Consider the following 27,948-nt stretch of genomic DNA (forward strand, 5'->3'; position numbering starts at 1 on the left):
AGAAACAAACCTCAGTAGTGTCTGTCCTGTAGCTATGGAGCAGGCTCTCAGACTCCAGAGACAAACCTCAAGTGTCGGCCGGGCGCGGTGGCTCATGCCTGTAATCCCAGCACTTTTGGAGGCCGAGGTGGGCGATCATCTGAGATGAGGAGTTCGAGACCAGCCTGACCAACATGGGAGAAACCCATCTCTACTAAAAATACAAAATTAGCCAGGCGTGGTGGCACACCTGTAATCCCAGCTACTCGGGAGGCTGAGGCAGGAGAATCACTTGAAACCGGGAGGCGGAGGTTGCAGTGAGCTGAGATCGCGCCATTGCACTCCAGCCTAGGTGACAAGAGCAAAACTTCATCTCAAAAAAAAAAAAAAAAAAAGAAATTAGAAGTGTTAATTCTAAAAAAGTTATCTTCCTCCGTTATAAAGTAAGATCTGGAAGGTCAGGGAGGTCTCTGTACCATTCCGATGCCTCAGTCCTTCCTCCATTATAAGATAAGATCTGGAAGGTCACGGAGGTCTCTGTGCTGTTCCGATGCCTCAGTCCATCTCCATTATAAGATAAGATCTGGAAGGTCAGGGAGGTCTCTGTACCGTTCCGATGCCTCAGTCCATCTCCATTATAAAGTAAGATCTGGAAGGTCAGGGAGGTCTCTGTACTATTCCGATGCCTCAGTCCATCTCCATTATAAAGTAAGATCTGGAAGGTCAGGGAGCTCTCTGTACCGTTCGATGCCTCAGTCCGTGGCTCCTCATTGTGTCTTCCTCTTCAGCTGGAGCTGTGAGGGTGTCCAGGAGGGGTGAGTTCTGCTCGGAGGGCCTGCCGAGGGCATTCCCTCCTGTCCTCCAGCATGAGAAGGACAATGTGGGGCCCCTAGAGTACAGGGAAGACCTCCTCATAACTGAAGAGATGTGAGTCTGAGAGTCTTTGTTGGCTCTTTTGTAGGAATCACCGCAGGTCTCTGTGGTCCTTGGAGCCAGCCCGTGAGGCGGGTGGCAGGCTCTTGCTCTCTAAATGCAGTCACTCTTGGAGGAAAGGGCATTGTGTTGGGTTCAGTGTTAGTAAAGAGACTCATGTTTGGTTGGGTCTCTGTTGTACTCCGTGCTGCACCTCCGCTTACAGAATACCTCCCATCCATGCTGGGTCGTGACTGCTCACCCGTTTCAGTGATCTGAAAAGGCTGGCCCTGAAAGAGCGGTTACTGCTCCCGTGCGGTTTAGAGCTCTTCCTGCGCCTTAACTTGTCCGTTTCACAGTGAGGACACCAAGTCACAGGAAGGTCACTAGCCTGTAAGGTTGCGTGACTGCTCAGTGGTGGGCTCAGACTTCTGACTCCACAGCTGGTGCTCCAGCTGTCAGGAACTTGTTCCAGGTGTGACGTGTGGACACTCCCCACTTGGAGCATCCTCCACATTACTGAGAGGAGGGTGCAATGTGGTGGGAGAAGCAAGGGATCGTGTTTTCAGAGTGTCCGCCACTAGCCCTAGGGGAATGTGTGACTCACTCCCAACAGAGGGCAGGATTCTGGGGGAGGCCGGAGTGCGTTTCTCTAGACGGAGGAGCAGAGCAGCTTGGGGCACGGTGTGGGAGCCCTCCTTAGGGACCCCATGGGTCATGTTCGCTGTGGCTGCGCCGCTCCTGTTCACTGCCAAGCACTGTGATTGCTTCTTGGTTTTGCTCCCCTCGGGTTTCCTGGTCTCTTTGATGGTTGATACAGTGAGGAATCTGAGGCCACACACCCGTAATTTTCACAGTTACAGGTGGAGGTGTGGTGGTGTGTTTGAACTTAATGGAGCACCTCTTATTCCCTTCACTCTGAAGTTGGCTTCCTTGCCTATAAAGTTTGCTAATAAACCTAAGAAATACACCTGCTGTGCATTTTACTGTGTCCGTGATGAAGATCCCTCAACTTCACAGCCGCTCAGGCCTCGTGACCCTACTTTCAGAGGAGCCTTTTTCCTTTTCTTCCTTATCTATACTTCTCTCATTCCTTTATCATTTATATTTTTAATATGGGAAATTAGACATCCTAGAAGTTTCTCAGCTTCCAGATTCTGATACTGCAGACTGTTACTGATTCAACAATATGGTCCTTTTCCTGATGACATCCGCCACATTCTTCTGAAATACAGATGGTCTCCAAGCTACCATGGTTTGACTTACAATTTTTTGACTTTACGGTAGTGTGAAAGCAGTATGCATTCTATAGAAACCATACTTGACGTTTTGAATTTTGATCTTTTCCTGGGCTAGCAGTATACCCCGAGATACTCTCGAGATGCCAGATAGCTCCTCATCAGCCACATGATGAGGAGGGGGAATGACCCCTGTTCTACAGGGCACTGTGTTGCCAGCTGAGTTTGCCCAACTGTAGGCTAATGTAAGTGTTCTGAGCACATTTAAGGCAGGCTAGGCTAAGCTATGATGTTAGGTAGGTTACGTGTATTCAGTGCTTTTTTTTTTTTTGAGATAGAGTTTCACTCTCCCACCTGGGCTGGAATGCAGTGGCGCGATCTCAGCTCACTGCAGCCTCCACCTCCTGGGTTTAAGCAATTCTCCTGCCTCAGCCTCCCGAGTAGCTGGGATTACAGGCGCCTGCCACCATGCCTGAGTAATTTTTTGTGTTTTTAATAGAGATGGGATTTCACCATGTTGACCAGGCTGGTCTCGAGCTCCTGACCTCAGGTGATCCACCCGCCTTGGCCTCCCCAAGTGCTGGGATTACAGGCATGAGCCCCTGTGCCTGGCCTCAGTGCATTTTTGACCTAAGTATTTTCAACTTACAATGGGTTTATTGCACATAATCCCATCCTAGTTAAGGAACTTCTGTAGTCTACAAAGAGATACTTGCCAGTGTTCATTTAGCTCTGCTGTACTTTAAATAAAAGATATGTGTATCTTTAGTTCAAAGCTGGTGCCTTAGAATGGTCTCAAACATGAGAAGAATGTTCCAACAGCAAGGTGGAATCATTGTCCTGCAGTGTTGAAATTAGACTGGTGGTGGCCAGGCGCGATAGCTCACGCCTGTAATCCCAGCACTTTGGGAGGCCGAGGCGGGGGGATCACGAGGTCAGGAGATGGAGACCATCCTGGCTAACATGGTGAAACCCTGTCTCTACTAAAAAAAATACAAAAAATTAGCCAGGCGTGGTGGCAGGCGCTTGTAGTCCCAGCTACTCGGGAGGCTGAGGCAGGAGAATGGCGTGAGCTGGGAGACGGAGCTTGCAGTGAGCCGAGATTGCGCCACTGCACTCCAGCCTGGCGGGCGACAGAGCGAGACTCCGTCTCAAAAAAAAAAGAAAAAAAAAAATTAGACCGGTGGTGTTTTCATCCTTTTTCCTTGAGAATAAATTTTCTGGATTTTAGTCTATATATTGAATAAAGCCTACAAGTCAAAGAATAGTAGGGACTTCTGAAGATTCAGGAGTGGCTTTAGAGAGGTAGCAGGGACATCATGATGTTTTTCAGCTCTTTAAAAAGATAGGAGTGGGCCGGGTGTGGTGGCTCATGCCTGTAATCCCAGCACTTTGGGAGGCAAAGGTGGTTGGATCACTTGAGGTCAGGAGATTGAGACCAGTCTGGCTAACACGGTGAAACCCTGTCTCTACTAAAAATACAAAAATTAGCCGGGCATGGTGGCAGATGTCTGTAATCTCAGCTACTCGAGAGAATGAGGCAGGAGAATTGCTTGAACTCGGAAGGCGGAGGTTGCAGGGAGCCAAGATCATGCCACTGCACTCCAGCCTGGGCGACAGAGTGAGACTCCATCATAAAAATAAAAAAAAAAGGCATGGACCTTAATTCATCCCAATTCAGTTTTTGTAATCATGTGCAGAAACAAGTAACATATATATAAAAAGGCAGGAGAGAATGTAAACTTGGACTTTATTTATTCACAGTCACCAAGCAGTTTGGTTGATATTGTCTCTGAAAGCATGGACAAGTGAAATACATAAGAGCAGAGCTCTTGGGGGCCAGGTGCAGTGGCTCATGCCTGTAATCCCAGCCTTCGGGAGGCTAAGGCAGGTGGATTGCTTGAGCCTAGGAGTTTGAGACCAGCTTGACAACGTGATTAGACCTCATCTCTACAAAAAATACAAAAATTAGCTGGGTGTGGTGGCACATGCCTGTAGTCTCAGCTGCTCAGGAGGCTGAGACCGGAGAATTGATTGAGCCTGGGAGTTTGAGGCTGCAGTAAGCTGTGAGTGCACCACTGTACTCCAGCCTGGGTGACAAAATGAGACCCTGTCTCGGAAAAGAAAAAAAAAGGAGCAGAGCTCTTGGACAAAGCCCTGCTGTGGAAAGCTTGCTTCATCTGGCTGCAGCCACTCCACAACGCCCGTCATCTTGCTCAGGAAGCCGCAGCACTACTCTAGGAAAAGGTCAGAGAGGGGCCTGGCTCTCCCACAGCTGAGACTCCTTTAAACAATGCCTGTAGGGCCCTCTATTGTGGATTTGGTAGTTCTGCCTGCACTGAGGGAGATGCTTGCAGGTGCTTCTGAACCCTGTGTTTGGGAATTAGCTGCGCATACAATTAAGGCTTTTGGGTATAGTAAAATTTGTGTGCCTTTGACCCTGTGGTTCTGAGTCCTTGATGTTAATGACAGAGCTGACATTGGAGCCCTTCTGACTGCCAGCCAGCACCTCATTGGAAGTGTTTCATGGAACCGTCACAGCCACATGCTGAGGCTGTCCTGTTATTATCCCATTTTATGGATGAGGGAACATTCACACTTAGAAGTTAAGTAAGTGGCCCAGGAAACTACAATTTACCAGTACCCAAGCTGGGCTTTAAATTCTGACTGCCCCCTGCCTCCCCAAGGGGATTGTGCACAGCACAGCAGTACACACACGATGCTTTATAGTATCAGCTTAGGTGGAGATCTGTGTTTACGTAGAATGCTGAGGAAACCACAGGCATAGTATGATTTCACGTATGAACCTGTGCATAAAGACTTCTGGAAAGAGTCATTGCTGGGCAACGAGGCTTCATGTGATTTGTGTATTTTTGTAGTCTTCAGTATTTTTTATGATTAGCATATATCATTTTTATCGAAGTGTGGGGTTGTTATCAAAAAGTAAATTTAGATGTGGGAGAAATTCATATGTGATTGATTTTCAAAAGATTGCTGTAAAGTTGCTGGTGAAGGATGAGTGATCAGACACCTTCAGAGCTGGAGAGGCAGCAGATGGGAATTGTGTGTTCCCGGTTCCCTGAAGAGCAGCTGGAGAGAGATGCCTCTGCTGCCGCCCCAGAATACGTGATGGGCATCTCGCCACATGGGTGTTTGGGCTGGTGCATTGCTGCTGGCGGGCACCTTCTTTTCAGGAACACTGTGGGACATGGGTATCCTCAGCCACAGTTCTGTGGACAGGAAGACCCTGGGCCTCTCTAGTTTCTTTCTTTCTTTTTTCTTTTCTCTTCTTTTTTTTGAGGCAGTTTCACCCTTGTCACCCAGGCTGGAGTGCAGTGGCATAATCTCAGCTCACTGCAACCTCCACCTTCTGGGTTCAAGTGATTCTCTTGTCTCAGTCTCCCTAGTAGCTGGGATTACAGGCGCCCGCCACCACGCCTGGCTAATTTTTGTACTTTTAGTAGAGACAGCGTTTCACCATGTTGACCAGGCTCGTCTCAAACTCCTGGCCTCGGGTGATCCGCCCACCTCGGCCTCCCAGAGTGCTGGGATTACAGGCATGAGCCACTGTGCCTGGCCTAGTTTCTTAATTGAAGTAAAACAGAGTAAGATGGCATACAGGGCTAATCATTAGCGCAGCAGGTAAGCACCGTGGCTCTGCAGCCAGCTGCCTCCTTAGAAAGTGGGGTGTTGCCCCATGGAAGTGCTGGCATGCTCTTCTGGTAGCATTGTTGAAATGAAAACAGGTTCAGTCCTTGATCACTAGGCTTTCTGTACCCAGGGACCTCTGGGGACTTGGCAGAGAGTTTGATCTCTCAGTGTCCAGGGGTTAACTTTCTACCTGAGAGTAGCACCCCATGCTTCTCCAGCACCTGCTCCTAACCAGGAAATTGGGGTAGACCAGAACCCCCAGTCTTCCCAGCAGCTCAGTATTTCTTGCCCCAGAGCATCTGCCTTCGTCACAGTGACTCTGAACATGCTGCCATGGTGACATCTGGTAAACCTTAGGGTGGCTATGAAAAATGACTCTTTGCCCTGTTTTTTCTGTGGCTTCCCTTGCGCACAAGGATGAAGGAGGTGGTTTCACTTTATTTTTATCCTTTACGTTTTAATCATGTTTTAAGTCTAAAGTAAGTGCTTAAATCGGGTGGGTTTTTATTTTTTTACTTTCTCACCCCTCAGGTTGGCCCCTAACTTGGCCTCTCACCCTCGTGTCAGCTGTTAGACACTGACTCAGTGGCTCAGAATATGAACGGCTCAGGAAGTAGCATGCTGGCCCCACCTCCCTGTCGCCATACCTTAGCAGAGCAGCTGCCCCGCAGGGCCTCCTCCGCTTTCCCAAGGGTTTACTCCATCCATGGTGGGTGTCTTGGTAGGCCCGAGATACGAGAGGGAGTGCTGCTGTTGCAAGAATTTACAGTTGTTCTCTTCAGCACAGAAATGCTGTAAATGGCCTCTTTCAATACTAGTTTATGAAATTATAAGTGTCTGATATTGTGCATCTTTGGTTTCAACAGCTACTCTGACCTACGACACTCTCCGGTTTGCCGAGTTTGAAGATTTTCCTGAGACCTCAGAGCCCGTTTGGATACTGGGTAGAAAATACAGCATTTTCACAGGTATTGACCATGCTGAAGCCCACCCTGGTGTGACCGCTTGGCCTGCAGAAGCATTTTGTGATAATTGTTCTCTGCTGACTCTGCCATAACTTGTGACTTGCAAACTTAAGGCATTGTGTGTGTGTGTGTTTTTTTTCTTTTAAACAACCTCTAGAAAAGGACGAGATCTTGTCTGATGTGGCATCTAGACTTTGGTTTACATACAGGAAAAACTTTCCAGCCATTGGTAAGTACTCTGTTTTATTACAACGCGGGACAAAATATACATGTTTTTAGGAAGGAGGAAAACTTATGCTTGTAGATTTAACTTCAATATGCCACTGACTTCATTTGAATCTTCACAGCAATCCTGGTTAAATGAATCGGCCAAGGCCTCATACGTAGTAGTGGCAAAACTAGAATCCACGGCTCCTGACTCTAGGCCAGTGTGTTTTCAACTGCAAATCACAGCTTATTACTGGAGCTGGAAATCAGTGTCATGAGTTACGACCAACATTGTTTAAATGTAGGACAGAATGGCATAGAAAACAGTGTGTGTCTGCCATGGGCAGGCAGCATGTTGCTTCAGGGATTTTAGTTTTAGTTTGCATATTTGAATGTGTGTTCTGGGTCACAGCTGTACAATGTGTTTCTTGCTTAGGTCCAGAATGTTTGGAAGCCATTCTCTGTAGCCCTCATCTTTTTTAGTATTTTCCACACTTAACCTGTGGGGAGATTTGAAGGGCCAGGTGAATGTGACATGTTTTTATGTAACACTAAGGTGCATTCTGTTAAAAGCCATTCATCGTTGTATACCCTGGAGCTGGAAGGAGATGGGGACTGGTTCTCAGCCTTGCTTCTCACCGGCGGAGAACTGAGGCCGGAGGTGAGGGCCAGGCTGGCGCCACGCTTCCTCAGTGCCGGGTCAGGGTTTGGTCCCTCTTCTAGGGGTGGTTTCATTCTTTATCCCGAAGTGAGGTGGAAGTCAAATAGCCACAACGGCTTGACATTGGAGAACACTGACACATAGGGACATACAACAGTGTCTCCTTAGGTTGATATTTAATGATACACCTTGTGAGATGCACCCTGGGAATATTGATATTTAATGATATATTTTAATGACATACCTTGTCAGATGTGCCCTGGGAATAGTTGCTCATTTCACAGTTTCCGCTTGTTTCGCAGCTGCACTGAACCTGCTTTCTTGGCGGCCTTGGATGCAGGTTTGTCCCCAGCCTCCATCTCCTTCACAGCTACCCTGCCGCGTGCTGGGAAGGAGAACAGGACTGGAGCGAAGCCTTTCTGGTTTGGCAGAGGCCTTGTGGAGGAGGTAGAGGCTGGGGATGAACCCTGCAGATAAAGCAGCCCTGACGCAGTTCTGAAGGGCAGTGTGGTGTGTTTCCTTCTTAGCCCCACAGAGATAATGTTTTTAAATTATTAATTTCATTTTTTTAATAGATGGGGTTTCGCTATGTTGCCCAGGCTGGACTTGAACTCCTGGGCTCAAGCAGTTCTCCCTCCTCAGCCTCCTGAGTGTCTGGGACTACAGGTGCACACCACCGCGCGTGGCTCTGAGATACGTTTTTATCAGCAGTGGAGCGATCAGCAGTAGAGTGATCAGCAGTGGAGCGAGGGTGATCATGGGCACTGCTGATTGGGTTGTTGGTGGGTGACGGCCACGACTACCCCAAGACACAGGGTTTATTGTCCTTGCCAGTGCGTGGAGAAGCTGCCGGAAGCCCAGAGGTGGGCACAGGGCGAACCTAGTGGTCTGACCCCTGAATCTCTGCTTCTCACCCTGGTGTGCAGCCACCTACCAGCCTCTTGTCTGCTGCACAGGTGGCCCTCTCTGTTGTCACAGCTGTACAGTGGCATTCCACTGGACCCCTGCTATGGGCTGGCAGTGTTTTCCACGTGCCTGTCACATGCCGCGCAGTTCCATGGTGCATGTTGTCCATCTTTCTGGGACCCAGGGAGTGGCTGTGAGGGCAGGGCCCAGGCACCTGTGCTGCAAGGGCTGAGTTGCTGCCCTTGCGGCCCTTCTGTGCTCTCAGCAGCACTGGTTGTCATCAAGCCTTTGAATTTCTGCCTTTCTGGTAATTGGAAAATGCCTTGTTTTGTTTAACTTTGCATTTTCTGGATGACTTACGGGGGTTAGTGTCTTCATATGTTTGTCAGACATTCCTTTTGCTCCGTGACTGACTTGTTCATGTGTTTTGCCCATTTTGAAGAGGTGGTCGGGACATTTCACCCTCCAGTAAATGTGGCCCTTGGCGTTACTGAGTCCTAAGAGGTGTGTGTTGCCCCAGGTGGAGCTGATGGATGAGGGAGTCGGTGCCTGTGGTGTGGGGCTGACCCGCTGCCTCCTGCCAGTGGGGCCATCTGGCCATGAGCACTTCTCTCTCTGTCTGCCGTGACAGGGGGGACAGGCCCCACCTCGGACACAGGCTGGGGCTGCATGCTGCGGTGTGGACAGATGATCTTTGCCCAAGCCCTGGTGTGCCGGCACCTAGGCCGAGGTGAGTCACAGCCCTGGGGAGGGCGCATGGCCAGGGTGTTCTCAGCAAGCAGAGGGGACTGTGGGGTCAGGGCTCTTGAGAGCAGATCACAGGTGAAACAGTAAGTAGAACTTGGGGGTTTCTTGTGTAATGAGCCACTTGTTTTTATTGATTAAAAAAACTGACTTTAAAGAACGCTGATAAATCAGCATGGGCAACATGGCGAGACCCCATCTCACAAAAAATACAAAAATTAGCCAGGCGTGGTGGCTCCTGCCTGTAGTCCCAGCTACTTGGGAGACTGATACGGAGAATTGCTAGAACCCAGGAGATGGAGGCTGCAGTGAGCTGAGATCGCACCACTGCACTCCAGCCTCTGCAACAGAGTTAGATCCTATCTGAAAAAAAAAAGAAGAAGAATGCTAATAAATGTTTTAAATTACTGAAACTGTTTTCTGTACAGATTTGTTTTGATAACTGGACATTTATGTATTTGAAATCCTGGAGAACATGGGTTTTTACTTTTAAAAGATTCTGGGCTGGGTGCGGTGGCTCACACATGTAATCCCAGCACTTTGGGATGCCGAGGCAGGTGGATCACGAGGTCAGGAGATCAAGACCATCCTGGCCAGCATGGTGAAACCCCATCTCTACTAAAAATACAAAAATTAGCTAGGCGTGGTGGCACGCGCCTGTAATCCCAGCTACTCGGAAGGCTGAAGCAGGAGAATCGCTTGAACCCGGGAGGTGGAGGTTGCAGTGAGCCAAGATCACACCACTGCACTCCAGCCTGGGTGAGAGAGCGAGAGACTCTGTTTAAAAAAAAAAAAAAAAAAGATTCTGAAAAAGGTTTGGATGCCATCTGTATCTTGTGTGTGAAAGTGAAAACTTGTTTCTCGTATTTATGGTAGAGGTGACCTGTAATTTTTTTTCCAATAGATTGGAGGTGGACACAAAGGAAGAGGCAGCCAGACAGCTACTTCAGCGTCCTCAACGCATTCATCGACAGGAAGGACAGTTACTACTCCATTCACCAGATAGGTGGGAGGCTGCAGATTGCGCCAGGCCCCACCCGGGCTGTTTGGAGAGGGTGGAGTGGTCGGTTTCCCCTAAGAGCTTTTCTGGTGTTGTGGGATATGGAGCAGGAGGCTGTAAACCTGTAAACACTGACCTCTGACCGCCTGTGTGCTGCTGTCACATCACCCCCGTGTCATCCCCCATCACCCCCGTCCCACCCAGGCCCAGACCCTGGGCCTTGCCCTTCCTGCTGTCCATGGGGCTTGCAGTGCCTGGTGCCCAGCACAGTCTGGGGAAATTGGCCTCGCCCCATCAGTGAATCTGAATGCTCAGATTGAAGTGGAGTGAGTAAAGAGGAGCTGGCCTTTCTTGCAAGCAAGGCTGGCTTTTGACACTGTGTTTTCATTTACAGAAGGAAGTGGTCCCTTCATTTCCCCTCCTTTTCTAAGTTCATAGTGAAGGACAGTCCCCGAGACCTTGTTTGCCCCCTCACACCTCCCCCGATCTTACTGGGGCATCCTTCCTTCCGTCTGGAGGCTGGGTAGGGTGCTGTCCAGGCCTTCCTGTGATGTGTCTCCTGGCACCACGTGCCACCAGAGGTCAGGGCTGGGGGCGTTGGGATGGTCGGGGCGGGTGTGTGTTGCTGATGTGTGTCTGTTCCCTGCAGCGCAAATGGGAGTTGGCGAAGGCAAGTCCATAGGCCAGTGGTACGGGCCGAACACTGTCGCCCAGGTCCTCAAGTATGTACTGCACTTCCACTGCCGAGCATGGGGCAGCAGGGATGCTCCCTGGGGGTTAAGTTCTCCTTGAGCCTTCATGGCTACAGGAAATAAGGGGTCTCTAATTATTTACTTCATGGCCGTGGGAAGGTTTCTCAGAGATGACTATGTCAAGAGGTCTCGTGAATAGGAATTTATGTTTTCTAACAAAATGAACACCGTAGTCCACATCCTGGCTGGCACATTGGACCCTTGTTCTTTGTCTGCCGCATGGATCCACCTGTAATGGTGGCTTCTGATGGGGTGGGCAGCTGAAGCTAGTCTGCAGCCATCTGTGCGGGTGCTGGGCCCTTCCACCTCTGCAGGCTTGTTGGAGGCTGCCCTCCGCGGGCCTTGCCACCTGCCTTTCTCACTTTACCTGGAGACTCCCTGTAGCCTCGCTTGCCTTCCCATACACCTCAGCGTCTGAAAGTGTTCTCTGCACCTGCTCCGCACCTGCTTCCTCTCACGCCTCACTCAGCTCCATTGCGTGCCCGCCCCCCAGATTCCTCTGAGATGACCTTCCCTGCAGTTCCAGAAACTTGCCTGTGGTTTCAGCTTCGTGTCCACTCTTCATTCCTCTTGACCCATCCAGGGTCATTTGGTCTGATTCCATGTGTCCTGGCATCCCAGCATTTTTGGGGAGGCTCTGGCCAGTTCCCCCAGGACTTGTCCCCTCAGGGTCTCCTCCCCACTGGTCCGAGGGCCAGTGTCTCCCCAGCCCGTCTTCAGCCATGGCTCCCTTGAAGCCTCTCCTTTTGCGTCTGCCTGTTTCGTATCCCACTCAAGGCCCTCAGGTACCCCACGTTCCTCGTTCCTGAAATGGCCCTGTCTCCCCTCACCCACAGCCTGCTCCTCAGCATGGCAGTCGCTGTCTCCACCCAGCTTTTCTGTCAGGTTCCCTGGGGTCCTGCACAAGTCCGTCTCTCCCACATCCCACGTCACCCCCGTCCCACGTCACCCCCGTCCCACATCCCCAGCCTGCTGCTCCCTCTGTCTCCTGGGCCCGCCCTGTGTTTGGTGTGGCACCTGCTCAGTCCCTACTGCGTGCCCTTCAGAGTCCTCTGTCCAGCAGCTCCCCAGCCCCCACCACACCCCTCCACTCACACTTCTCTTGCTGCTGCCTGGAGTGGCCCCATCAAGTCAGCGCTGTAAGCACCAGGCCACTCGCCATGCTCACTGTTTCTCCTGGTCCCCTGCCTGCTCCCCACCAGCCCCTGCCCCTGTTGCTGGATGATCCTCCCCAACCTGCAAGTGCTGTGGCACCCAGGCACACGGACGGCTTCCAGGGCTGATTTGTCCCTGGACTCCAAGCTCAGGTCCAGCTGCTTATTCTGCATTTCCACCTGGGTATCTGTGTGCATGGTGACCTGACAGCCAGAGCTCGTGCTGGCCCCAGCCTTCTTCTCCTACAGTGGTCCTTCAGGTGCTCAAACCAAAATCTGGGATTGTTCTAGACCCCTCTTTCTTATTGAGACGGAGTCTTGCTCTGTCGCCAGGCTGGAGTGCAGTGGCGTGATCTCGGCTCACTGCAACCTCTGAATCACTTGGGGTTCAAGTGATTCTCCTGCCTCAGCCTCCCGAAGTGCTGGGATTACAGACATGAGCCACCATGCCTGGCCAGGACTCCTCTTTCTTTTTTCTTTTTTTTTTTTTGAGACAATCTAGCTCGGTAGCCCAAGCTGGAATGCAGTGGCGTGATCTCGGGCTCACTGCTTCCTCCGCCTCCCGGGTCCCGGTTCAAGCAGTTCTCCTGCCTCAGCCTCCCCAGTACCTGGGATTACAGGCACCCGCCACCATGCCCATAATTTTTTCAATTTTTAGTAGAGACAGGGTTTCACCATGTTGGCCAGGCTGGTCTTGAACTCCTGACCTCGTGATCCACCTGCCTCCGCCTCCCAGAGTGCTGGGATTACAGGCATGAGCCACCGCGCCCGGCCAGGTCTCCTCTTTCTTTCTTTTTTTTTTTTTCTGAGACAGAGTCTAGCTCTGTAGCCCAGGCTGGAGTGCAGTGGTGCAATCTTGGGCTCACTGCTACCTCCGCCTCCCGGGTCCCAGTTCAAGCAATTCTCCTGCCTTAGCCTCAGTAGCTGGGATTATAGGCACGTGCCACCATGCCCAACTAATTTTTGTATTTTTAGTAGAGACAAGGTTTCGCCTTGTTAGCCAGGCTGGTCTTGAACTCCTGACCTCGTGATCCACCTGCCTCATCCTCCCAAAGGCTGGGATTACAGGCATGAGCCACCGCGCCTGGCCAATTCCTCTTTATTTCAATGGGCCCATTCAAAATATCAATTCCTCTTTCTTTCAGTGGGCCCATTCAAAATATGTCCAGACTCTGACGAGTGTTCATCCTTTCCCCTGTGCTGGTCCCAGCCCCATCTTCTTCCTTCTTGTTGATCTTCCTTCTCTCTTTGCATCCTAGAGTCTCTTTAGCAAATAACAGCAGAGCCATCTGCATAAAACACATTGGCCACCACTCTGCCTTGAACTGCCCTGGCACTTCACTGCTGACTCAGGCGGGGCTCTACCCCACCTCCCTGGCATGACACCTTGTGCTCCTGGGACACACCAGCCTCAGGGCCTTTGCATGTGTGGTGCCTGGCACTTGGACCCTGTTCCCCCAACACCTGCCTGGGTGGCGCCCCATGTCTGCCCAGGTACCCTTTGGCACCAAGGTTTTCCCTGTGGCTACGTTAGTAGCGCCACTCCCCGTTCCTGCGTTACTGTTCTCTGCAGCGTTGACCACCGGCCCACGTGGCTGCTGCTTCCTTGTTTGCCTCCGCCAGGTCAGCTTTGCCAGTGCTGCTGTGTCCCTTATGTGTGGGTGTGTCTTCAGCACTGCAGCTGGGCTGGAGATGGGAGGAGGAAGGTGGTGGGGCGGGGGGTGGTGCGGGGGCAGGCTGTCCTCCCAGTGTCCCCTCTGGGCTTGTGCATTGGGAGGGGCTCTGTGTGGTCACCCCAGTCCCGTTCTCTACCCCCACCCAACTCCCCTCCACAGGTCTTGCATTCTGCCCCCAGGAGCACCAGGTCTTTGCTGCCTCAGGGCCTTTTCTATTGTTTTACCTTTTGTTGAGGTCCTCTGACCCCACCTCCACCAGACCTGAGATGAGATCAGAGTCCCGTTAGACTTTTGGCTGCAGAATCTGCCCTTCCCTCAGAACGGGAAATCCGAGGCCACGTCCTCCTCACTGGCGTGCACAGTCGTGCTTCCCACTAAGCTGCAGGTTTCTCTGTAAGGACTCAGATTCCTTGGTTGTCAGCTCAGTGTGTTTGGTGGAGGGGAGAGCAGAGCAGAGCGTGAAGGTGCTGGGAGGCCTGCCTCAAAGTTGGCAAAACCCACAGCGTCTCAGAGCTGCGTTCGTGTTCTAGTCCCTGCCTCTGTGCTAGTGAGACCAGGAAACCAGGCCACTCAAAAGCCTCTTGCGTGTGCTCTCTGTGAATGGAGGTTGGGGCGAGGGCAGAACCCCTGGGCCTCAGATGAGAAGAAGCAGATTTACCCTCAGTGTTCTTCCTGTCTGTGGCATTGGCCATGCCCCGGACTTGAGGAGCCTTGGCCCTTCTCATCCGAGAAGCACCTCTAACACGAACACTCCTTTGCACAGCTGTCGCCGCAAAGATGAACCATCTTTGAATTGTACAAAAGCTTATGGTCATTCTCCTATTCTCTGTAGGAAGCTTGCTGTCTTCGACACGTGGAGCTCCTTGGCGGTCCACATTGCGATGGACAACACTGTTGTGATGGAGGAAATCAGTAAGTGGCACAGGGTTTCCATGGACAAGAAAGTTGAAATTATGGGCAACACAGACACTTCCTCGCCTGAGTCCCCACGGGAGCCTCGGCGAGTGTTGTCAGTCGCCCCATGCCGTGCAGGTGCTCCGTGGGGCCTGCGTGCCAAGCCAGATGCACGGTGGCCTCGCTCTCCTATCCCGGCGGTCATACCAAGAGAGGAGAGCCCAGGCTCTCTGGAGGCCGTGACTTGGTATCTCACGTCATGTTTTGTGTCTTGGTTACAAATCATTTGTGAAGGCGTGCTGTGCTTAGGCGCCCTCGTGTGGTAATTCTGGTGAAGTTCTTTTGCCTTGATATGCCACAGAGAGATGCAGCAACCATCTCTAGCTGCACCATCTCGAGCAAAGGCACGTCGTGAAGGCAGAGCTCTTTTCAGCTTTCTGGAAGAAAGGTCTGCTGCAACCCTGAAGGAACCTAGGCGTGGCAACATTTACATCTAGGAGGAAAATTGTGGCTCAGTTTTAACAAATGGGCTCATTGAGTGAGTTCCAGATTCATGTTTCACCTTCCATGATGTAGCCAAGCTGAGAACTCTTAAAAATGCCTCACCACCTTTTCACTCAGGGCTGAGAACGCTTAAAAACGCCTCACCACCTTCTCACTCAGGGCTGAGAACGCTTAAAAATGCCTCACCACCTTTTCACTCAGGGCTGAGAACGCTTAAAAATGCCTCACCACCTTTTCACTCAGGGCTGAGAACTCTTAAAAATGCCCCACCACCTTTTTACTCAGGGCTGAGAACGCTTAAAAATGCCTCACCACCTTTTTACTCAGGGCTGAGAACGCTTAAAAATGCCTCACCACCTTTTTACTCAGGGCTGAGAACGCTTAAAAATGCCTCACCACCTTTTTACTCAGGGCTGAGAACGCTTAAAAATGCCTCACCACCTTTTTACTCAGGGCCACCTTTCTCCCAGGGAACTTCTCAAAACTCCCTCAATTCCAATTTTATTGAAGTTCTACATGTGGGCTAGTGCCTTGAATCCAATTTTCCATAAGAAAGAGCTCATTTAGGCCGGGCGCAGTGGCTCATGCCTGTAATCTCAGCACCTTGGGAGGCCGAGGTGGGTGGATCATGAGGTCAGGAGTTCAAGACCAGCCTGGCCAACATGGTGAAACCCCATCTCTACTAAAAATACAGAAACTAGCTGGGCATGGTGGCATGCGCCTATAGTCCCAGCTACTCAGGAGGCTGAGGCAGAAGAATCGCTTGAACCTGGAGGCGGAGGTTGCAGTGAGCCTTGATCACACCACTGCACTCCAGCCTGGCCGAGCGAGACTCTGTCCCAAAAAAAAAAAGACCTCATTCAGAGCCACAGCCGTAACTGCGCACAGATTCACAGTGGGAGTGGGTCCTGCCCTGTGACTGTGGGTGTGCCAGGTCACCACACAGGTGTGTGCTGGGTCACAGACGCGCCCCTTCCTGCCTCTCCATTCTGTTTCTTCATCGTCTGGCCGTCCTGGGGGGCGTCGTGACACAGCGGAGGGAGTGAGGCAGGACTTTCTAAGGGAGAGTGAGGCCGGCTTCTGCAGCATTGAGAGCTTTGCCACAGCAGACTCTCCTTCCAGGATTCTGTTCTTCGAAGACTTGAACTTGGGATCATAACCAAAGGGTGTTTGTTTCTTCCATCTGCCTTTTCCCTCCATTCTGTTTCTTGAAATTTTTATAAAACATTGGGAACATAGGAAGAGTACAAAGAAAGAGAAAAATTATTGATTTTACCACTCAGAAATAACTGATATGAGCATTTTGACATTCTTACTCTCAGTATTTCTCCTGTGCTTTTCAAAAACTTACATAGTTTGCTAAGTATTTTCTCCTGGCGGTGAGTGACAGCATTGTAGGTATTAACTGGCTACACAATATACTATTATACCTTAGTTCCCTGTTCACTCCCCCACCCTCCCTCCCGTGTTTGGGGAAATCACTTACCCCCTCGTTCCGCACCCGTGCTCAGGATCTCACCAAGTCACACCTCAGTCGCTGGCCTTGGATTAGGGAGGCTGTTGCTGGGTGCAGTGGCCAGGAAGGCGCAAGGGTCAGGGCTTCCTGGAACCTCCGTCCCTCTGGGTGCAGGTAGCACTGCTGGGAGTCTTGGGGGCAGCTCGACTGTGTGGACTCCAGCTCCGACTCTTCGGGAGTCTCAGGGCTGCCTAAAGCAGTGCTGTTGAAACGTGGCTTGTCAGAGTGAGGGTGGGGTCAGGTCCTGGAAGAGCTTGAATCTGCATTTCCCAGCCCCTGGGGATGGTGGCTCCCGGGAGGATGTGGAGGCTGCCTGGTCTGACCGGCTTAGTCTCACTGCATCAGCTGCCTGAAAGGATACTGTTCCTCATAGGAGCATGTGGAAGGTGCCTGATGCCCCCATTTAGGAAGAAAGGCATCCACATCCAGCCAGCAAAGGCACTGGCATTGATGCACAAGGCTTGGGTTTCTGGGTTCCCGAGTGTGGCGTGGTGTTGTGAGGAGGACATCGGGGTTGTTCTGAATGATCCCTACCAAAAGCCCCAGGAGGGAGTAGTGGGGGGAGGGCAGGAAGCGGACTGCTTTTTTCAGTTGTGCTTCTGAGAGCGCAAGGGAGGACATCTGAGAAGGAAGTCTGCAAAGCCGAAGCTAGAGAAACAGACAGGTCCTTGGCCAAGCAAGGACTTTTCTTCTGGTTTCTCAGAACTGCTTGTGGAAGGAGCAGTTAGATAGGAGGAGACTGATGCCATTCAGAAATTCCACTAAAGCTTCTTCCTGCAGTGAAAGAGCTGCCTGACGGTGTTCCCACTCAGATTTTAGGTGAAGCCTGCGGGGTAAGGGGAGACCTTACTGCCTACAGTGTCCCCATCCACCAACCCATCTCCGCCCCCTACCATCCCTCTGTCCACCCCCAATCAGAGGCCAGCCAGGACATCCTAGCATGCTCTTCTTGTCCTTAACGTTGATGGGCTTAGACCTTTCTAACGACAGTAGACAGAATGTCACTGAATGTAGGGAGGAAATACAGATTGGAAAACGTGTCAGTCTGGCAGTGAGGACAAATGACTCCAATGAAAGAAAAGTAAATACCAGAGCAAGCACAGTCAGAGAAACAGAGTGGGGAGGAGAATCACAATAGCTGAAACTCCGCTCCCTGAGAGGCAGTGCAGCAAAACAGAGGCAGCTGAAAGCAGAGTGTGTGGATTAGAACTTCTCGGGGGAGTTGGCCGCTGAAGGAGGAGGAGAAAATTCCCCTGAGGTGGTGAGAGTTGAGTCTTTAGAGCTAAAGACTCCCAAATTTTTTATCAGAAGTTCCTGATAATATTTCCAAATTGCAGAAGTAAAGGGAAACTTCTCTAAACATCCAAACAATAGCATTACTACTAAGCTGCTTTGAAGAAAGGCAGTCTCAACTGGCCTGGGCATCTCATCTTTGTGCCACACCAAATGCTACTGTGGAAAATGTTTAGAATTCTGAGAAAAGACCTGGCTTCATGAGGTGAGAGGAAGTATATGTACTGTGTAGTTGTCATTGATAGAGAAATAGAAATTTTAAATGTGTTCAAAATATAAAGAGAACACGAGAAAATTTCAAGTGGTGGCAGGAATAGGCAAAAGCCCGTTGCACCCTGTTGACAGCAGGGTGTTTGTGACGTGGTAGGTCACACACTCAGTGCTGGGCTCTGGAGGCACAGAAGCAACCGGCCCAGCTACACATCAGCCCTTGAGCCGATCTGTGTGTTCAATCATATTCCTGAGACAGTAGGGTCTGTGCAGGTAACAAAGCACCAGTCAGCAGAAAAATGTCACCACCGGGAAGCCTTTCTACCAAAACATAACTTCAAAATCAATAAAGCGGGCCGGGCACGGTGGCTTACGCCTATAATCCCAGCACTGCGGGAGGCCAAGGTGGGTAGATCACATGAGGTCAGGAGTTCAAGACCAGCCTGGTCAACATCGTAAAACCCCATGTCTACTAAAAAAAAAAAAAAAAATTAGCTGGGCATGGTGGCATGCCCTTGTAATCCCGGCTACTCGGGAGGCTGAGGCACGAGAATTGCTTGAACCTGGGAGGCAGAGGCTACAGTGAGCTGAGATCATGCCACTGCACTCCAGCCTGTGTGACACAGTAAGACTGTGTCTCAAAAAACCAAAACAACAAAAAATAATAAAGCAAAATATAGAGAAAACAGAATAATTAACAGATTAGATATGGAAAGATCAAAGCTACAGGGGACCCAGATAACACAATAAGCAGAGTTTAGTAGATACCTATCAAACCCTAGATTGTGACAGCAGAGTGTACCTAGGAATTTCTATGAAACTAATGCAGAATAAAATGAAAAAAGGACAAAACCCTGCTGTCTGGAAATGTGAAACCTCAAAAAAGTCAAGTGTACAGACCATAACTATGTATCTGAATCTGATGTGTACAGAACTCAGAAGAAAACTTGTGTACCTTCAATACTAGTATATGGGTTCTTTTACAAAGTGAAAATTAATGAAATGAGCATACAACTCAAGAATTCGGAAAAAGCAAAATTAACTGAAGAAACCAAAGAATGATATTAAAGACAAATACAGAAAGTAATGATTTAAAGGAAGAAATGTATTAGGCCGGGTGTAGTGGCTCATGTTTGTAATCCCAGCACTTTGGGAGGCTGAGGCAGGAGGATTGCTTAAAGCCAGGAATTCAAGACCAGCCTGGGCAACATAGCCAGACGTCTCTCTCTTTTTTTTTTTTTTTTTTTGGAAACAGAGTCTTGCTCTGTTGCCAGGCTGGAGTGCAGTGGCACGATCTTGGCTCACTGCAACTTCCGCTGCCCAGATTCAAGTGATTCCCCTGCCTCAGCCTCCTGAGTAGCTGAGACTACAGGTGCATGCCACCACACCTGGCTAATTTTTTGTATTTTAGTGGAGATGGGGTTTCACCATATTTCACCATGTTGGCCAGGATGGTCTTGATCTCCTGACCTCATGATCTGCCCACCTCGGCCTCCCAAAGTGCTGGGATTACAGGCGTGAGCCACCGTGCCTGGACCTTGTTCTATAAAATATTTTAAAAATAAAATTTAAAATTAAAAAAATTTATTAGAACTAACACATACTAGAACTGGCTCTTTGAAGCAATAACGTATATGTTTAAAAAATCAAAGTTAAAATCCCTCCCTTGGCTAAGCGCTGTGGCTCCCGCCTGTAATCCTAGCACTTTGGGAGGCAGAAGCAGGCAGATTGCTTGAGTCCAGGAGTTTGAGACCAGCCGCCTGGGTAACATGGTAAAACCTCATCTCTACAAAAAACAAAACAAAACAAACTAGCCAGATATGGGGGCATGTACCTGTAGTCCCACCTACTCAGGAGTCTGAGGTGGGAGGATCACATGAGCCTGGGAGGTTGAGGCTGCAGTGAGACGTGATTATACCACTTCACTCCACCGTGGGTGACACAGTAAGACCCTGTCTCAAAAACCAACCAAACAAACCCAAACAACTCCCTTAAGGCTGGGCATGGCAGCTCCTACCCATAATCCCACCCCTCAGGGAGGCTGAGTTGAAGGATTGCTTGAGACCAGCCCGGACAACTCCCTCTCTATAAGAAATAGAAAAATCAGGCCAGGCACATGGCTTATGTCTGTAATCTCAGCACTTTGGGAAGCTGAGGCGAGCAGATCACTTGAGGTCAGGAGTTCGAGACCAGCCCGGCCAATGTGGCAAAACCCCATCTCTACTAAAAATACAAAAATTAGCTGGGCATGGTGACACACACCTGTCATCCTAGCTACTGGGGAGGCTGAGGCAGGAGAATTGCTTGAGCCCGGAAGGCAGAGGTTGCAGTGAACCGAGATTATGCCACTGCACTCCAGCCTGGGCGACAGAGAATCGGCTTCAAGAAAAAAAAAAAAAGAAAAAATCAGTGGGGCACAGTGGCCCACACCTGTTGTTCCAGCTACTCGGGAGGCTGAGGCGGGAGTATTGCTTAAGCACAGGTGTTTGAGGCTGCAGTGAGCTGTGATTGTGCCACTGCACTGCAGCCTGGGTGACAGAGTGAGACCCCGTCTCTAAAAGAAATTTAAAAATTTCTGTCTCAGAATCCTTGTTTTCTAGCTGTCTGTTTTGAGAAATTTGAGTCCTACAAAAAAGCTCAGTGAGTCATGGCCACAAACCCTCCACCTAGATCCACCAATTGTATTTTGACACGTGATTTTTATGAGCAAGCCTCCTATGAATGAGAGTGTTCCTCAGAGCCACACAGCCTCATCACCACAAAAGAGGTGACGCCGCGACTAACCAGGGTCCATCTTGGCCCCTTGCTGTCCCAGGAACAACCCGTGCAGCTGATGTGTGTTCCTGGTTGAGGGTCCAGTGCTGTTGTATATAGTTGTGATGTCTTTCTAGTCTTTAATTGAGAAGGTTCTGCCTCTTTGTTGTGGTTGTTGCTGCTTTGTAGCATTTTTGAGAAGTTCAGGTCAGCTGACCATCCCACATGCTGGATTTGTCTGCTTCCTCACAGTTGGGCTTGGGTTGAGCCTGTGGCTGAGAGTAGCCCCTGGGTGGCAGTGTCCTCTGCCATCCCGTCCGGGGCCTGCAGTGGAACACTGTGTCAGATCCCCGGAGATGTTGTCTTTTTTCCTTTGTAATTAATGAATAATCCAGTGGTGACACTGAGCATGTCCTGGTGAGCTGTGTGACTCCTGCCTGATAATGGTGGTTTTTCTAGCCTGTCCTTTCCTTTCACGTTTATTGGTTGGCATTCTTGAGAAGAGCCATCTTTTCTCCCATCACTTAGTGTGCAGTGTGCTACCTGTCACCTGTCTGTCACCTGTCACTGTCGCCTGTCACTGTCACGTGTCACTGTCCATCTTTTTGATGCTTGATGGTCCCACCTTTGGCCGGTGGCCACCTCAGTCTGGTGGTGTCTTTTGCCGTGTTCTGGCGTTTTTCGTTTATGTTTTGAGCCCTCCCTTATGTTCTGGGTTAAGCAGATGCTGCAGGCACCTCTGAACATTCCCTGCCTGGCCCTGGAATCAGCCTGGGTCCTCTGAGTGGGGAGTGGTATTGAGAAACCTCGATCTAGACGCCGGGCATACTCCATGCTCCCAGAGTGTCTTCTCCCATCACCGCACCCTCTGGTTGATGTGTCCTCCGGACCATTGACTCATGGGTGTGTGTAGGTGGAAGGGGTGGGAGCAAGGAAAGGGGTTGCTGAGGAGGCCTGGAGGGAGTGGGTTCTGCCTCTGCTGGCACTAGCCAGGCTGGCCGGCTGCGTGGATACTTCTGTGATTTTCCTCTCAAGTGCACGTGGCTTTTTCTTGCACTGTTTTGTGTGCTTTATTTCACAATAAAACTCTTGAATTAAGTGTGCTTAGAAAATATTTCTTTTTTCTCTGGGTGGCAAGATTATGAAAAAATTTTCTTATGCTTTTCTGTATTTTCCAAGTTTGAATTTCACTGTAAGCACCTGGCTTTGTACTGCCCTTTTTCTGTTACACAATCATCATTTGCTTGCTTGTTGTGGGAGCACTTTTGCGCAGGTCTGCTTGGTTGGTGAAAGCATGTCTCCCTTTCTAGGAAGGTTGTGCAGGAACAGCGTTCCCTGTGCGGGCGCCACTGCGTTTCCTGCAGATTCCGACCGGCACTGCAATGGATTCCCTGCCGGAGCTGAGGTCACCAACAGGCCATCGCCATGGAGACCCCTGGTACTTCTCATTCCCCTGCGCCTGGGGCTCACGGACATCAACGAGGCCTACGTGGAGACGCTGAAGGTGGGTCCTGCCGTGCGGCGCTTGCCCTGAGTCCCTGTCCCCTTCTCCCAGTTTTTAGTCACTTTGAGTGCATCGTCGTCACGTGGCCATTTGTGCAGCTGGCTCTCAGGGGAGGGGTAAACAACCCTGGTTTACACCATTTCCCAAGGGGTGAGTGGGCGTGAGTCACGTCCATCAATAGGCGCGTGCTGCTTTGGTTCTGCAAGTGTCAAGGCGAATGTCGAGGACGAAAGCATGAGGCGCTTGTAGGGGGTCCTCGGAACCAGGTGCCATTCCTCGGCCTGACAGGGAGCCCTGCCCCCTCCCGGGTCTCCACTGTACCCCAGGCATGCCCGCCCCACTCCCCTACGGCCGTCTTGGCCTGAGGTCCCTTTGGAGGGTGGGTTGGCCTGTGAGGAAGGGACTTGTGGGCAGGGCTCTGTGAGGAGCTCCAGCCACAGGCTCCCCCATGTCATGAAAGCAAAAAGGGGCCGGGCGTGGTGGCTCACGACTGTAATCCGAGCACTTTGGGAGGCCAAAGTAGGCAGATCACGAGGTCAGGAGTTCGAGACTAGCCTGGCCAACATGGTGAAACCCCGTCTCTACTAAAAATATAAAAATTAGTTGTGCGTGCTGGCGTGCGCCTGTAGTCCTAGCTACTCAGGAGGCTGAGGCAGGAGAATCTCTTGAACCCAGGAGGCAGGGCTTGCAGTGACCCAAGATCATGCCATTGCACTCCATCCTGAGTGACTCCATCTCAAAAAAAAAAAGAAAAAGCAAGCAGAAGGGAAAACCATCCTTTCTTCAGTTAACTCAAATTTTAGACCAAGGAGTCACATTTGTATGGAACTGAAATGTGGCTTTCTGTTAAAATTATTCAGTTGTCTGAACTTGGCCCCTCCCTCCAGTCTTCTGCCCATCCTGTGGTGTCTCAGCTGCCCCCACACACAGGCCCCATCTCCATCGCTTCTGCCCTGTCAGGTGAAAGCACTCAGCAGGGCCGCCTCCCCCACCCCTGCTCACGTCTCCTGCCAGCCCCCCTCACTCCCAGCCTCCCCAAAGCCCACCTCTGACATGAAGCTTCCCTGAGCTGAGCCTGCAGATTGGGTTTCTTGCGCCTGTGGGATGTCCTTTGGTCTTTCCTGGATAGTAAGCTCTTTGGGACCATGTCCCCTCCTGTCCCCTCTTGTGTCATCCAGTTGGGCCTCAGCAGACCCTTGGGCCCCCTATGGCAGTGGGTGGGGGGACCGTCTGCTCCTGCCTGGGACCTGTGCTCAGTCCCCTGCCCCTCCACAGCACTGCTTCATGATGCCCCAGTCTCTGGGCGTCATCGGAGGGAAGCCCAACAGCGCTCACTACTTCATCGGCTACGTTGGTGAGTCCAGGGTTCCCACCGTGTCCCTGTGGGCCTGTGCCCTTTAAGGGCATTCCGTGAGCAGGTCCCACACCCCAGGTGGCCACTTGAGGCCACTGGTGGAAAAGCAGCATGCCCTGAGGGGGGTTCGTTTTCAGCCTGGTCACGGGCGGCCTCCTGTGTGCCCCTTTCCCTGATGGTCTGGTGCCCTCGGCTCCCTCCCCACCTCCTGCCCCCACTGCTTCTCAGTGTGATGTGGGTGCAGTGGGTGAAACGCGGCCTCCTCTGTCCTTTTCCTCTGCCGGCTCGGCTGCCCACCTGCCCGCCTGCCTCGTCCTCCCAGGTGAGGAGCTCATCTACCTGGACCCCCACACCACGCAGCCAGCCGTGGAGCCCACTGACGGCTGCTTCATCCCAGACGAGAGCTTCCACTGCCAGCACCCGCCGTGCCGCATGAGCATCGCGGAGCTTGACCCGTCCATCGCTGTGGTACGCGGCGGCCACCTGAGCACACAGGCATTTTGTGCTGAAAGCTGTTTGGGAATGACGAGGAAAAGTTTCGGATTTTTGCGTTTTTTTTTTTTTCCAACATGTTGGGATAAGTACTGTGTTCACATGGTTGGGAATCTGAAGGGCACAAGAGCCTGAACTGTGTCCTTGCACCCTCACGTCCCTCCCCCGGGCACCACCTCCTGCGCAGCCTTCATGGCCTTCGAGTGGCCCGGAGAGCATGTGTCTGGATGTGAGCGTGTGTGGGCGCGTGCTGAGTGTGCGTGGATGAGTGTGAGCCATGGTGAGTGTGTCCCCCTCACACCCACATTTAAACACACGGGCGGCCCCTCCACCCACCCACTCCTGCACCACCTTCGTCACACCCACATTTAAACACAGGGCGGCCCCTCCACCCACCCACTCCTGCACCACCTTCGTCACACCCACATTTAAACACAGGGCGGCCCCTCCACCCACCCACTCCTGCACCACCTTCGTCACACCCACATTTAAACACACAGGCGGCCCCTCCACCCACCCACTCCTGCACCACCTTCGTCACACCCACATTTAAACACAGGGCAGCCCCTCCACCCACCCACTCCTGCACCACCTTCGTCACACCCACATTTAAACACAGGGCGGCCCCTCTACCCACCCACTCCTGCACCACCTTTTGTTTTCCGGAGGCTCTGACTTGACCTCTCTGGGGGATTATCCTAAGAACGAGCTTCCGTGTTTTCCATTTTGATTACCTAGTTGTGATTTTTGGTGTGTGATTTATGCAGACCTGCCTGCTCTCAAATATACTTGATGGGGAAAGAGGCCAAAAAACCCCCCTAGAAATCATGAATGACGGTGACATGCTCAGGGAAGCAGTTAACCGAATCGGGGGCTCTGTTGTGGATGCTCTGCCCCATTTAGGAGGAAGAAGGCAGATCTGGGCCTGAAATGGGACGGTCTCTGAGCTGTGGCACAGCCCCAGAGGGCACACCACGCTCCATGCACCTCTTGGGCAGGGTGGCAGGAGTGGGGAACATGGGCTGGAGCTCTGTGGCTCACACTTTTTCTTTTTTTTTTTTTTTTTTGAGACGGAGTCTTGCTCTGTCGCCCAGGCTGGAGTGCAGTGGCGCAATCTCGGCTCACTGCAAGCTCCGCCTCCCGGGTTCACGCCATTCTCCTGCCTCAGCCTCTCGATTAGCTAGGATTGCAGGCACCTGCCACCACGCCTGGCTAATTTTCTGTATTTTTAATAGAGACCAGTTTTCACTGTGTTAGCCAGGATGGTCTCGATCTCCTGACCTTGTGATCCACCCGCCTCGGCCTCCCAAAGTGCTGGGATTACAGGCGTGAGCCACCGTGCCCAGCCTGGCGCACACTTCTTATCAGAACCTAGTCACAAATTCCTCGTCTGACTAGAATTAAGTATGTTTGTTACTGTAAACGTGGCTTGGTGGCTTCCAGTGATTGGCACTCTAACAGTCAGGTCAGGCTAGAGAGCCAGCCACCGCAGACAGAGAAGCAGACGCGTGAACGTTGAGGAGTTGAGACCAAAGGGGCCACCTGGTGGGATAACTGTCCTCACCCGTGAGGAGGAGGAATGTCCCCTGTCCCCAGGGGAGAGTGCTCCTACACCAGCGCCAAGGCAGCAGAAACGGTGTCTTCAGAGGAAGAGAGTGCCCAGTTTGAGCTTCTCCTCTCATTTTGTCTTTGTTTTCCGTTTCTTTTTCTTTTTGTGTTAACATCTGGCAGTGTTGAGAATTCCTAGTGACTGTCATTACAGGCGGCAGCTTTAAGGATGTGATTGCCGGTGACCCTTGGCAGGTCACCTGTCTCCTGGCTCCTCAGCAGGAGGCTCCCTGTGTCATGGTGTCCTTGGGCAGTGCTCGGTGGCCTTTGCCGCCAAGCTTCTAGGGAGATGCTAGGTGAAGGCTGAGACCCAGCGGCCCTGCCTCACAGTCGCAGAGAGAAGAGCTCTCCACTTGGCCCTAACTCATAACCTGCCTCATTCCCGGAAAATTCGGTGAGGTTTAACAGATGCACACCACATAACATCTCATGGGTGAACAAGGCACAGCAGCGTAGTGGAGCCTGAGGGGAGCCAGGCACTGGTGCAGGGGGCCATGCACAGGGGACCCTCGGAGCTCTGTTCCCGGCCACAGGAGCCAAGGCAGGCTGGAGTGTCCAGCACGTGCATGCTGGGGGCCTCTGCTGCGCCACTGGCAGTGGGAATGGAAGCCCCCACCTCTTAGCCGACTGCAGATGGGGGTGTTCTGTTCTGCTTATCATCATTTCGTTTTAGGGGTTTTTCTGTAAGACTGAAGATGACTTCAGTGACTGGTGCCAGCAAGTCAAAAAGGTTTGTAGCCGCCCCACCACCCACAGCCCAGCTGAGCCACCCAGGGAGACAGGCAGCAGGGCACGCAGGGGTCGAAGGCCGGCGTCCAGGTCTCAGGCAGCCTCACTGGGCCGTGGGGAGCTTTGTCTTGCTTGGCACAGCTATGTAGCTGAACAAGGTGGGGCATCCTGGATTGCCCACCTGGCAACACGGTTAACAACCCTGGGGACGGATGTTGCGTGTTGACTTTAGAATGGGATTTCCAGTGTCCTCATCCATCTCCTGTTGAGATGGGGGTGGTGATGGGGTGCTGAGCTACGCTGGCCTAGTGCGTGTGGCCCACCCCTCTCTGCCATTGTGGTCAGACTGTGCTGTGTGTTGATCACCACACTGGGTTCTCATGTAGCCTTTAGTGTGGAAGCTGCCTCTGTTTTCTCATCAGTGAGATGGGATGACAGTCAGGTTTGTCTGCTGGCTGTGGCCGGCCGGCCCCTTTCTCTTGGCCGCAAGCACTGGGTGAGGCTGCACCTGACGGCCATGTCTCACTAACAGCTGTCTCTGCTCGGAGGCGCCCTGCCCATGTTTGAGCTGGTGGAGCAGCAGCCTTCACACCTGGCCTGCCCCGACGTCCTGAACCTGTCCCTAGGTGAGAGCTGCCAAGTCCAGGTGGGGTCCCTTGGAGGTGGGGTTCCTCGGGGGTATGATCTGTGCCCTTGCTTCCCCAGTCCTGGCCCCCTTGGTTTTGACCATTAAGGTGTGTATGAGCCTGAGCCGTGAGCACTTGGCAGTGGTTTGCCTGTGAGACCAGGTATGGAGTGGAGCGTCCTCTCCTCCAAGCTTGCGCCCAGCAGCCCAGGACCCACCTCGTCTTCCCCACCTGCACTGTCTGCCCAGGGCACTGCGGAGCTGGGCGTGCTCCCATGGAGTCCTCAGGGCTCTGGAGCAGACAGAACATGCAGGCTCTGTGATGATGCAGTCCTGGGTGGGAGACTGGTCCACTTGGGCACCACTGGCCATGGGTGGCGCAGACCCCTTGGACCATGGCCAGTGTGCCGCAGGAGCCGGCCTGGGCTCGTGCAGTGAAGTGAGTGGCCATGAGCTCGTCCTCCTCATCCCTGTCTCACTGTGAGAAACTCTACAAGGCAATGACAATGGAACCACTCCTGATGACCACGAGGGGTCAGGGTGCAGCGAGGGAGGCGCAGGACAGAGGCCCCCTCAGGCCTAAGATTGTGCCGGCTGCCCCCTGCCCTCCTCACCCTGCC

At 51.8% G+C, this 27,948-nt stretch overlaps 1 protein-coding gene across 3 annotated transcripts in view; it reads left to right on the forward strand.

Moving 5' to 3' along the window:
* Positions 1 to 27,948, forward strand: part of ATG4B (autophagy related 4B cysteine peptidase) — a 37,258-nt gene that overhangs the window by 7,442 nt on the left and 1,868 nt on the right. The window contains exons 1-12 of one of the 3 annotated variants that reach the window (XM_063648446.1): positions 6,678 to 6,748; positions 6,903 to 6,974; positions 7,526 to 7,613; positions 9,151 to 9,249; positions 10,168 to 10,269; positions 10,913 to 10,985; positions 14,678 to 14,757; positions 22,327 to 22,520; positions 23,796 to 23,874; positions 24,197 to 24,342; positions 26,648 to 26,704; positions 27,236 to 27,329. In XM_063648446.1, the coding sequence (XP_063504516.1) occupies positions 6,924 to 6,974; positions 7,526 to 7,613; positions 9,151 to 9,249; positions 10,168 to 10,269; positions 10,913 to 10,985; positions 14,678 to 14,757; positions 22,327 to 22,520; positions 23,796 to 23,874; positions 24,197 to 24,342; positions 26,648 to 26,704; positions 27,236 to 27,329 (1,063 nt within the window). In that variant the 5' untranslated portion in view covers positions 6,678 to 6,748; positions 6,903 to 6,923. Of the gene's footprint in view, positions 1 to 6,646; positions 6,749 to 6,902; positions 6,975 to 7,525; positions 7,614 to 8,961; positions 9,024 to 9,150; positions 9,250 to 10,167; positions 10,270 to 10,912; positions 10,986 to 14,677; positions 14,758 to 22,326; positions 22,521 to 23,795; positions 23,875 to 24,196; positions 24,343 to 26,647; positions 26,705 to 27,235; positions 27,330 to 27,948 lie in introns of those variants that run through there. The other 2 variants (XM_054477389.2, XM_063648447.1) reach the window with 2 other exon arrangements.

This window comes from Pongo pygmaeus, chromosome 11 (genome assembly GCF_028885625.2).
Source record: "Pongo pygmaeus isolate AG05252 chromosome 11, NHGRI_mPonPyg2-v2.0_pri, whole genome shotgun sequence".
Classification (NCBI taxonomy): Eukaryota; Metazoa; Chordata; class Mammalia; order Primates; family Hominidae; genus Pongo; species Pongo pygmaeus.